The sequence below is a fragment of the Lineus longissimus genome, chromosome 6 (assembly GCF_910592395.1).
Source record: "Lineus longissimus chromosome 6, tnLinLong1.2, whole genome shotgun sequence".
Classification (NCBI taxonomy): domain Eukaryota; kingdom Metazoa; phylum Nemertea; class Pilidiophora; order Heteronemertea; family Lineidae; genus Lineus; species Lineus longissimus.
The window spans coordinates 20,657,433-20,670,434 of NC_088313.1; the positions used below are offsets into that span (position 1 = coordinate 20,657,433).

The 13,002-nt window shown below is 42.4% G+C and overlaps 1 protein-coding gene across 4 annotated transcripts in view; it reads right to left on the reverse strand.

Annotated features, from left to right (window-relative positions):
* LOC135489318 (cytoplasmic polyadenylation element-binding protein 2-like) overlaps positions 1-13,002 on the reverse strand; it is a 109,451-nt gene that overhangs the window by 16,139 nt on the left and 80,310 nt on the right. For all 4 annotated transcript variants that reach the window (XM_064774625.1, XM_064774623.1, XM_064774624.1 and 1 more), the window contains 2 exons: positions 7,035-7,153; positions 6,683-6,797 (listed from right to left, as the gene is read on the reverse strand). In XM_064774625.1, the coding sequence (XP_064630695.1) occupies positions 6,683-6,797; positions 7,035-7,153 (234 nt within the window). The remainder of the gene's footprint in view (positions 1-6,682; positions 6,798-7,034; positions 7,154-13,002) is intronic.

Sequence of the window (13,002 nt, forward strand, 5' to 3'; positions counted from 1 at the left end):
CAGGTTGAAGACGATTCTGATTCATTCATTCCAAGAACACTTTCCCATTACTGGAGGGATTGCACTTTTTCTACCCATCAGTGATCACCATATTGACGTTTTTAATCAAATTGTCAATAACGGATATCGATGAAAAGCAATGAATCAAATCAATTGAACTGGAAATGCCCCAGGTCATAATATCAGGACTTAAAATTGTTTATTTAAACCACAAATAAGTATGTGTGTTTCACCCTTCCAGGTTCTACCCGGTATTCTGATGGAGGGCACATCAGTACAAGAACACTGCAGACATTGTCTTCTGCAGAAGACAAATCTCAGCCATCCAATACAACTGAGATACCACTGAGGTTTGCCTGTAGCCTTGTTGCTGTGTTAGACTTTGCTTGCAACAGATCTGTGCTCATGTCTTCCACCATTGCCGACACGATGCCCCCATCCCTGAGAGATTCCGCCACATCATTCCTAATTCATGACACGGCGACATGTTGAAAATTGGATTGCTCGGGGCGGCGGAGTTAAGAGTCAGAGTCGTGTTCAAGAATTCGATCACAGATTGCATTCTTCCCAACTCAAGTGACAAAAGGTTTTAATTTTAATGAAAAAGTTACGCTAGGGTTGCACCTTGCTCGCCTAATCGATTGGTTTCGGCATTCAGGATTGTTAAACAGACGAGCCTATCTTGGCATGAAGGAAATAGAGTTGGTGCTTTATTGACGTTGATATTCACATTTTCATGATCGGCACATTTTTGTCGCCATTTGAATTCTGGTGTTGGAATTGAATATCACGAATGTCAACAATTCAATATGTCTCCAGTTAATGGACTTTGATAGCTTCATCTGAGCAAAAGAGCCAGAGTTTGATACTTTGGACAGGCTGACCTCTGACCTTCTAGTAATCCACCTCAACTGTAACATGATTGAACTGAAGCTAATTCAGATGATGTACAGCCCTTGGCAGCTGCCAGTCTGGAGGGGCCGGCCCCAGACCAGCAAGTCTAATGTGACAAAGATACTGAAGCATCAATGTTTCACCTTTGTAACATGAAGATGGTAACTGTTTCAGTCATGGATTGAGGTGGACATTGTATACAGAGCCAGGTCCATGGGCACTTACATATCTGGCCAACTTAAAGGGGAACAAACTGTTGATAGCATACAGTGCGTTTCAGGAGAAGATGAATCCGAACCACCTCTTGATGATCAAGTGAAAGTGCACTTGTTTTGGGAGCATAATTCCAGGGTGGAATGATCATCATTGTCTGCCTCATACCTAGCAAACACAAACTTGCAGTACATTTTCACACACAACATCCCTGTCTAACATGAACTTGCCAACTGATCTGAAAATACCTGATCGATAAAGCTGTCATGATTGGACATTTGCGTTTAAAAGGCTTCAATGGGTGTAGGGTGATCGAAGGACGGTAGCCCGGAGGCAGGGCTGCCCGTGGCATCCATCAGTGTACTTGTCAGAGTATACAAACGAATAAAGGTCAAACTACTTTGCCTCTCCATCGGAATATGTCCCTCTCACCAGCCAGAACATCAAGGGCAACATGGTTGTACCACCCCCTACACACTCTAACCCCCAGTTCAATGTCTCACAGCCGGAGCAACCAGGACCCCAACCTTTGAAGCAAACCATCTCATATTCTCATCAGTGTTGGTCAGGCAACTGTATTGGTATCAGTAAATTGGAAATCTGACACATGAACATTGGTAATCCAACACACGAAGCCATCCAAGGTCAGCGGGTTCTTTCTAACAGACTTGATCTCAGACAAATTGATCTAGAGATGGCCTTGGGTTCCCGCAGGCTTCGTATTGACTTCATCATTACATCACATGTTGATCTGGAGGATACTTCACCCATCACCATCAAGATGCTCTGGTTGCAGAACAACCTGGGGCGCATCTATATGTAGCCATTCTGTACCGAATGGTGAACTCCTAGCTGAAACTTTCTCTCCTTATTAGCCAAATCAACAAACCTTCCAATTAGGCATACTTTGCTAAAAAGCTTCTGCTCCCGAAAGAGCACTTATGAAGGTCCACAGCAAAGTCACCAAAACAAATTCCAATGAGACAATGCTACCTGGATAATGCTACATATCTTGAAGCAATTAGTCGAGACTTTCTCTACCGTTTCTGCAAGGCTGATTGGCTCAATACCCTCTCCCATCCCAGTTGATAGATCTAATTACACAACCTTGAATTAGCCAAACAAAGCCGTCCCCATCAGACATCACCATTTTTCATCTCATGAAGAAGCCGGATGAAGGTTTGTCTTTTTCTAACCAGCTCTTCAAGGTTGATCACAACCACAGATTGGTCCTGATTCACCATGAAGCATTTCAGCACATCATCTTGGTGGGCAATGAGTAACAGTTGGCTAGGAGACGAGGTGACGGGACTAATAAACCATTCTCGACAAGCACTTGATGATGTCATCGCGTTGCACACGTCTCACATGGCTGTTACTCGAATTCAAATGATGTAATTATTCATCAACTAGTTGGCGCAGATAACGGCCAAAATGACGAACACCGCAACGTTGATACAGTCCATCACAAACTCACCAAGATTGACCTGGCCACAAGGCCTTTACTTACTGACTATATCAAGGCAAGTTGAATGTTGTAGCAAGGTTTTCGAGTTCTAGGGAAGCTACAAGCAGATCCAAGATGGCACCCTCCCGGCCTGACCTGAGAACATGCTTTATAAACGCTTCCATAAAGACAACAAATCAAAGACGTAGCCTTTACCAACTCAAAACCACTGACTTGAGATTGAGAGAGGCACAAACGGGCCCCAGCTTTCATAATAACATAACCACATCGATTACATATAATTACTCGCTACGCACACCTAAGAAGTCTCTCGCCGACTGATTGAGGCGCACAAGCTTGATTAGAGCTAACAACTCCGGTGTCCACCATAATTGACTTTGAGATAGGCTAATGTAATTTCTGTGATGTTCCATGAACGTGGTCTCCCACAGGATGATAGGAATGCCCGTCATATCTCGCCGATCGAATGAACACTATACAATTTTTATAACATGCAAATCGCTATTGGAATTTTCTTATCGCAAATGCCGGCGAGGAGTTTCTTTACCTCAGAAGCGGTGGTACGTTTCCTGGTCTATGTAAAGTGAGGTAACGATGTTGACATTCAAGAAATGTCTGCAGTTTCCTCTTCAATAGAACCTTGTTGACTGTTTCCAGAAGCCAGAGCGCTTCTCAAGGCAAAGCTCAGTAGCGAGGAAGGCCAACACAAGATCATCATCGAGGCCAGCAGTATCGCAATTTGACACTACTACACCATCAACTACTTGTTTGGGGCCCTTCTGTCTTAATCCTGTTCAATAAAGATCATCTGAAGCCTTGTCGGGATGAAGTTGTGTGGAGGGAGAAATGATGACTATGCTGGCAACTACGTACGGCGTTATGCCTCCCTCTAAGGCTTTCAAAGCAGCATTAGACTTCTCCAATGTAGGGAGCAGTGCAGCCTCTGTAGCTGAGATGGTATCATGGAATCGTTGGCTGTCACCAGGGAGAAACACGCACGGAGGAATCGGAGCCTGAGCAGCAGCTCGAGGGGAAACGTTTATCATCCGCCACATCAGTTCCATTAGCAATTTCTCACAGAAAAAACGAGATGAGAATCTCTGTCTTGTGGATGGCAAAAAAGTCGCTAGATGCTAATGAGATACTGCCAAGAGAGTGATGAGTGATATGGAGGTGTCGGGCGTGGAATTCGGGGTCAAGGTTGGAGAGGAGCAAGATGCAAAAATGCTACTTCGTATCAATCTTTGATGCTGCAGGTTTGACTTCTTTTCTGATGAGAATTCATGATCTTTGGTTTCTGATGAGAATTCATGATCTTTGGGGTCACCAAGTGCACAGTGTCCATCAATAAAAATGCCCATGTCCTGAATAATTCAATTTCCTCTTGAGTCATGAATGTGTCACTGCATTCAACAATGACGCCCTACACAAGGTGTCTGCATGCCTAACTAAACACTCGATGAGGTAAACAGCCATTTTCATTAGTTTATGGCCAGGTAATTGAGGCAGGAATGCTACAAGAGTCTCAGGCAAATCGTAAAACATCCTTAGCGGCCATGATGAGGCAGGTTTTCATAGAAATTCACAGAAAATATGAAACCTGGGAGCCTCATCACTTGATAACTTTAAACCATTCATATCCCTTACGTACAAATCGTCATTAAATCAAATTGGAGAAACCATTTAACCCGATTATTCCAGTAGAAGCAGGTGACACCTACAGGCATTGATTTCCTTTAGTGCTAATGGATTAAAAAACATTCGACTGTAGCCAAGTTTTGGCACTCCCTTGTGTTTTTGTAGCCAACAGGATTGGGGATTTTTATAATATTTTATGTAATGGGTTGCAAAAAATGTTACAATCGACTGTGAATACAGTAATGGGTTTTTTGCAAATCTGAGCAAGTGGGCAGGGATTGAGAGCTTATGTCTACAGTTATTTTGAACTATTTCTTTTTTGTAGAGAAATCTATTCTGTAGGATCGGCCAATATTTTGATTGCTTTACACGGGGAGGATCATGACCAACAGGCAAAGCAACAACACCTTTTAATGGAAGCGAAACTTTAGCTTGGAGTATGAAAGCTGAAAACAAGTTTTTGTGATGGTGGTAGCTTTGGCCATCTCTTTCATCCTACCAACCACAACCTCTCTCATACACAACTTCAATCAGATTACATTGTCTCTGCAACAGCACAAAACAAACAAGATTCCTGTCTAAGTAACAGCTCAAAGGAAGCTTCTGTAACAATATTAGCTTTGGCCAATGTTTTTACCCACCAAGCAACAACGCCGACATTTTCCCCATGTCCTACCCGCGTATGTGACTTCAGTCCATGTCACCACTCATTAGTGGCTCTCAGCATAACATGCAGAGATTATTTGAAGAGGACATAGCTACCCTGGGCTCTGGTGAAACGGAAAGGTTGTCGTGTGAGGTATTTGCGATTCGGCTAATTCAGCCGCTGGCTGTTCTCGGTACATTTCTACATGATTCATTAGGGTGGATGCGGAGGGAATGTCGTATTGTATTCCCCCCCCCCCCCCTCGAGATGACAGGTCAGGCCGGGTTGCCTTCCAATTCACGTGTGGGTAGACATCTGAGTTGAAAAGGCTGGTATAAACCTAGTCAAGATACCAAACTGATGGACAACAAGGACAAGTCTGGCAAATTGAACTTCTAGTCCGAGATCGTAAATGTTTGAGAGAGCTACTCAACATGCAGGGACAGTATAGCGTATCTTTTTTCCACCCATTCTCATGAATATTAGTTAAGATACAACATGCCAGCATCCCGAGGGACATGAGCAACAGAGTCTTGACTCCAAGATGACACAGCACAATAAACAATGTCGAGAGCTAATCTGATGATAGAAAGCTGCCCAAGGCCAACCATTCTATCGAGAATAACATCAAGTTGACTTTCCATCAGGCACTTTACAGCCGCACCATCGATAAGCCGAGAGCTTGAGTCAGATTTCACCGAATTTGTGTACCAAACCTGTCCTTCATTGTCACTATAATCTATTTTCCAACCAGACTACTGAACAGAAATCACCTCTGAATATCTTCCAAAACCATGTGCAACTCAGTAACAGCAAACATTCAAGCCTAATGGTACTTGGATTGCTGTTTTATCCACCGAGAGATAAGAACCTGAGCTCTTGATAAAATTTCCCCACAGATCCTGTGCTCCACAGAGAACAATAATCACACAGAGCCAGCTCGTTACGAGATCGAGGAAGCAATTTCAGGAAAGTTAACACAATTTGTTAGGTATTTGAGCACGTTGGATTCTCATGTTCCGAGACATGAATACTCTCCATGGATACTATGCATAGTTTTTTACCTGTTGCACTCTGAAAGCTTTTGATGCAGGGAAAAGGCACAGAAAATGAAAAGGCCAGGAATTCATGCTGGTTAAGAAACCTGCTACATGTATACTGTATAGTGTATAAAATGTATTTCAAATCAAAAAATTAGTATGTGATGTGTCGTTTCTTCCTCGAAAGCAAAGCAAGGCAGTCGATTCATTTGAGAAATGAGAGAAAACCTCTTGTTTCTTCCTAAAACGCAAAGAAAGACAGTCTTTTCTTCCAATAAGTGAAGGAAAGCATGTCGTTTCTTCCTCGAAAGCAAAGAAAGGCTGTCGTTTCATTCGAGAAATGAATCTCTAATTGCTCCTAAATTCACAATTTAAACCCAACGGGCCAGATTTTGCATGATGTTTTTTTAATCTAAATGATCCTTAATTTCCTTCACAAAGTTATAATCTGAAGAAAAATCTAGAATCGCTGAAGATCCACGTTCAATGTATGCCCATAAACAGTGAGATTAAACATCATCAACCTCTCATTTACGATGGCTTCAAATTTAAATTGCCGGAACGTACCTGGTTTTACACCAACTTGGCATGCACAAGCTGACTGTCTGAATTTAAATTGCTAATTTTCAATCTGATTCTTGACATTCTGTGCTGCATCATAACAAGAGCAGCCACCAGCTTAATCCTTCAATACGGACACTGTAATGTTTGGCGCTTCACACATTTCATCCCATCGGAAGGTGCCTGGTCGTCAAAAGAAGGAAGGAAATAAAGCGAACTTACCAGCTCTAAGAGGTCTCGGCACACCCCCAACAAAGATCGTCTTTCTAGGGTCCAGGGGCTGGGACCCATCCATCACAAAGTCTGAATCACTAAGGTTCCAAGGTCGGATCTGTACCTTTGAGAGAAATAAGAATGTTGTCAACTTTTCGCTAAGCTTAGGGGGCATATTGCAGTCAGGGCACCATATTTCTCTTGCACAGCTTTCTAAGGCTGTCCACTGAAATAATGCCACGAAACAGTTGTAGTACCCGATGATGCAGGTACATGTATCAAGTATAAACAATGTCTGTCTCTTTGAAGTACCGTGGAGGACAGTAGCGTAGAATAGAATTAGAAGTTGGCTTCAACTTACTGGCTTATCTTTCATAGTAGGACTAGAGACACACCAATACAACTTCTCATCGTCCACAATGCAGGCGTCTATCAGGGCCTGCACCGACATCTCATCTTGGAACAACAAGAAACAATACCCTAGAAAGAGAAAAGAATGCAAAACACATCAGATTTGGAATCATAAAATGTCATATTTGGGAGTAGGGATTTAGTTGCCATGTCCCCGGCCTTCTACAAGAGCATCATATTCTCGCTGCAGCCCAGTTCAGTTTGGCCAGATTATCTCATCCATATCTGTACAGAAAGATTCGCTTCGAAAGGCAGAAGCAGGGGACTACAGCCAAGGCCCTGAAAATCAATAGGGAAAGGCTCATTCAATCAGCCATGTGTCATCTGAGGTAAGTATCGTTAATGACAGAGATGGAAAGAGACTGATATTCATTAGCTTGACAAAGTATGATTGGACGTTTTGAGAATACTCAGCCGCACACCCACCTTTATTGGGTAACAGACCCACACCAAAACCTCCTGATACAATCAAGCAATACCTTTGATGATATGTCAACAAATGGCCAGTAATGGGATTACAGACGCCTTTCACTTCCTTGTGACATTAGCAGCTAATGTCTCATATAAAGACCCGAGGCGGTTCGACCCATAAAAGGATTAGACACCTTCTGGTTTGAAGACACCTGTACTTGAGGGCGCCTTTAAGGCCATTAGCAAGATGAATAATACCTGATCTCCATCAATACTTATCGTGTACTTAACATGTGCTTTCACCCAATCAAGAACCAACATATGAGCACATGACTTCACAGAATGTACAAGTTGTTCACCTCAAGTTAAAGTGACACATCAGATTTCACCCAACATGATCACTTTACCAGTGACACGTCCATAGACATTGCACTGTCAGGTTTCAATGACATGGTTGTGGAATGCCCTTTGTAGGAAAGAGACCTTTGATGATTGGCTAAGGACCAATCCATTTGCTGAACTAAAACACACTTGCTGATGTAAGTAATATGACAATGGATTCCAGAGAACCTTGGTGTTCAATAAAAGAACAATACTTGAGTGATTTTCATTAGCCAGATTGTTTATTACCAAAGCAAGATAAACAGCATTTTGTCATGGTTTTCAGTGGCATTCATCAGATACCGAACAAGACTTCAACTTCCCAAAGCACAGGCTGATTCCTGAGGGGCATCAGTTCCGAACACCAGGGGCAACTGTTTCAGCTGCTTCCAGACAGGGAGCCTCCCTGGTACATACATGATGTATACCTAGAGTTGGAGCCAACACAGCCAAACTGAAATACACTTATATCCCTATTACCCTGACATTATCTTCGATTGAGTCCCTCGTATCCAATATCATCATAACTTCATCTGATCTGAGATGATGACAGTACAGGTGCTACGAGACATGACATTGCATGTTCAGTGTCATCACCACCAAGAGGTTGACAGGTCATTACCAGACCAATAAGTTCCATCAGTCTTTCACATGATAATCATTCTCTCATTGCTTTCAGTATAGAACTCTCAACATCTTGCTTTGTTGCAGTATATCACAAATATCAAAGATGTTAAGATGGCCATTTCAATCACCATCTTGAGAGAAATTATATAGAAATGAATCTGCTTTGGGTTATAGCTCACTGGTCAGATGGCAAGATCATGATGAACAGAACAAAGTTAATGTCAAGAAGGAAGTCTTCTTCCATGCTCACTTGACCTCCTCACTACCAATCTAGCCCCGGCTGATCGTGACCCTTGCAGATTGAGATGATGATAATATGTGAAGGGTTGAGCACATATCATCCACAAGGTGCTGACAGGTCATTATAACCAACGACACACGGCTGGGACACTCCTCCAGTCGATGGCAGGAAAATGAGACATGATTGCAGGATGTGACCTGCCAGGTTTGACGTTTACGGAAGAACACCAAGCAGGAGAATGTCTTTACCACACCAAGGAAGTTTCAAATTGTCACCAACCCAATAAGCAAGCCAAATGACATGAGAGCTACACCTCTATACCTTGTTTTCTGGTAAAGCATCAAGGTCATGAGAGAAATATCATGTCATCGTCTACAAAAGATGGTGAATCATATTCCTGAGGCTCAAACATCGACAACAGGTACCCGGGCTTTGATAGCTACGAAAGCAGGGAGCGGCTCATAGACATGCACATCCAACCTGACTCACAACTCATCACGTTTTCCCATTATAAAGTACATGGGTGTAATAAGTGACTCGGTCTACCAAAACTAGGCGCTTGTCGCATCTGAACTTGACAGGTTGATACGGACTTGTTGTTCATTTCCCTATTGTAGACCTTTTGTGAAATCTATTACAAACTGATTTGGTCACATTTCACAAAAGGTCTACAATAGGGAAATGAACAACAAGTCCGTATCAACCTGTCAAGTTCAGATGCGACAAGCGCCTAGTTTTGGTAGAGCGGGTCACATATGGAGGCACAGTCCAAGTTGTAAGGTTGCCACAGAAGTCTAATTTGGTCAATCAAGGATAAGGTTCTCATGTATCACTCCAGCTCCGGAGATGATGCTGATATCGCATCATTACGCCCCCCTAAAATCTGCACGGCACTATCACCATGACATGTCTGTTAGAATTACACAAGTGATATCGACTAGCGTGACCATACCATCTACGACCTTTCCATGGTAATTGAAAATAAGACACCATATCTGAATGCCAGGAAAACAGATACCGTTCAACTGATCTAATAACTGGCGCTAGGATCAATTTGGCGATGAATGCAGCCATTGCACATGAGTTTACCAACTGGTTTATCCAAGTGTCGCTACCTAACACCATGTTCGATCACTCAAATGAAACATGAATCACGGTCTTGAGCATGATCAATTGCTGGATGGCTCGCTATCATAAAAGGCTGCACAAGTTTGTTTCTACGTTCAATTTCCTGAACTCATTAAGGTTGGCATGCTCGTGAGCATCAATTGTTTCTTTTTTATCCTTGCCTGCTATTGTCATATCTGAGAACGGTCGCAATCAAACTGAAGTATCATCCAAACATCTATCAAGAAGTCGGTCAAACTGTGGCAAACGTGTTAAGGTAACTGATGAGCAGGAGGGAACATCAGCAAACACGTTTGCTTCGGGTTATAAAGTGGTTTTCGAGGACGCTCCCCAACCCCAAATATCTTGCCTACTGGATCGAGGTTACCACATAAACTACTGGTGGTATGCAACGACCAAAGCTTGTTGATCAAACACAACAGAATTGCTTCTCATTCGAGAGATATAGACAGAGCGACTAACTGGCATTCCCATGTCATTTTCTCAATTCTTATTCATTGCCTAGCCGTTTCCTTGCCAAACACCAACTGACAGACTCGGGGAAATTTACGTAATCCAATGTTTTACGGCAAACAGTCAGTTGATGAGGCTAGACAAGGGGTTATTGGGACATAAAAGGATTACAGGATGTTTGGACGCGGTTAGTTGGGACACAATCAGTTTATAGTGGCTGGGGAGGCATGGTAGATACAAAGGCATGCCATTCATCATGGTTTTAAACTGAAATCACATCTCCTATGATCTCCTGACCCTAGTATCCTGGTTGTAATACTGACCCTAACGCTCTCCAGATCATCAGTGACTGGACACTGACGATCATCGGTGATTGGAGACTGATAGGAAAGCAATCAAATCTGGACATGTCAACCTTGAGTAGCAATACCATTCACGAAAGATCAATAATTAACCGTGGTGAAAAATTTACAACCAGTCAGCTGGGTTGTAGTACGGGCTGAGTCAGGAACCTATGAGGACACACGCTCTGAAAAAATGGATGAAAATTCCGTGGCAGACAGCTGGTTGGTGAGCTACTCCAGTTGTGAGTCAGATCAGGCCAGGCTGAGGACAAACTGATGAACAAACGACACTCATCACCTGAGGTCTGCAACATCGAATTTCAATCATTTTAATGAATGCATCTCATTTATCAAATTTAAACCCATTTGATTTGACAACAAATTTTGAGCTTCACCAGGTGGTGGGCAGCGACTTCAGATCAGGACTGAGGCAGATCAGGACAGGCTGAGGACTAACTGACAAGCAGACGTCCTTTGATGAGCAGACGTCCACTCTGAATGTCAACACTGAACTTCAATCATAAAGCATGGTGATCTGTGAGTGCATGCCTCACCAGATGTACCCATCAGAGTGTCATGCTTCACACACACACCAGGTAAACAGGAATTCACATCTATCTATCAACTTTGGTGACGCTGCCATGGTTCCATTCCGAAAGCACATATCAAACACCAATTAATAACAATAATCAATCGATAAACAACTGATCCATAATACAAAACCCCATGATTTATGCAAGAACACTGAGTGAAAACATGGAAATATCAAAATGTCTACCATCAACCTGTTTCCTCCGCAAATATGCTGATGAAGGAATTCATTATAACCATGTTATTCTCTACTTTGTGGTCTGTCCATTCTCAGTGCACCTTGCCCCCTTTGTTGTTCATCACCCCGTGTCGTACACCTCAGTTAAATCTCTATCAATCCAAGGCCACTCTTTATTCTAGAAGATTACATCATGCCATTACAACCAGGGAACTGACCATTCTCCATGGGTGAGTGGACATTTGTGTACTATTCCTGTGATTGTAGTATGCAATGTGACCAATGCCGACACGTTCTGCCCAGTTATGGCCATAAAACTTAATACACGACCGGAATATATGGTCCAAGAACCGATCACTCTATCAGATTAGGGCGCTATTTTAATGGCCCAATCAATTTTACCAGCTCCCATTCATCATTTTGGACAGTGGCATATGGCAGAATGCCAAATGAACATTGGGATTTTCGATCATATTTACAGTTTTGTTATAGCGTGGAAATGATTGCCTGTCTCAGTTTCTCCTTTGTTGATATCTTATTAACCGGAAGCAATACAAACAAGCTTGTGCTTCTTCAATATTTTTGATGGTCTTTTATTGTTGTGTTTTTTTTGTATTTCACTGTTTTCTGCTTTTCACATCTATTTTTCACACTACCTTGAGGCAGGCCTAGTGTGACATTAGCATGACTCCAACTAAAACAGAACTCCATAAATTTCTAATAGAAATCTGTTTTAACAGGTGCCCGTTCTCAAAAACATGCTTCAAGCAATATTTCCATACAATGTCTCAGTGTGGATATGTTGGTTTTTCATGGAAGAGAGTGACGCTTGCAGGCTGAGGTTAACTATCACAAGAAATGTCTTTTTGTGAGAGGAGAATAGTTCAAACTTCCAACTTCAGATAACTGTGACAAAGTGCTTAGCACCTGTACCAAATTGCAAAACTAGCAAGTCATAAAAGACAACTAATATGCCTCGAAAGTGCCAATTATAGGGTTGAATATTTCATGAGCCGTGGATAAACTGGCAGATGTTGACCAGAAAATGGCAGGACCAAAGAGCTAACCAGATGTGAATTTGCCAGAAAGTTGGCCGAATAGGCAAAAAGGTCAGACACCGCAGCTCAAAAACATGATAATGACAAAATGGACAAGTTATTACTTAGTAACGATCATTGTCACAGGAAATGGAGAAAATCATTTCACCCTAATGATTTCACCTCCTTCCTGGACACAAGGAGATATTCCAACTGTACACGGTAGAACAGGCTTCAGGCTAAGTTGGACTCAATACAGCTATGCATTCTATGGAAACAGTGCAGATATAACATGTATGTGGTAAACATGAAATGAAGAACAGACAGTAGGTGTCATGGCAGATTGCCCCGGCTTTTTTCCCTGTCAAGAGAGAGGAATCGTATTATGGATCCTGAAAGTGCCAGAATGGTGATCTATGAACATTACAATGTAGCTCAAGCAGATTGGTAAGGAACTAATCATCCGTTGTGAGGAGACCCATTGGCAGATACCTCTGATATAATTTCTCATATGTCACTAGGGAAAC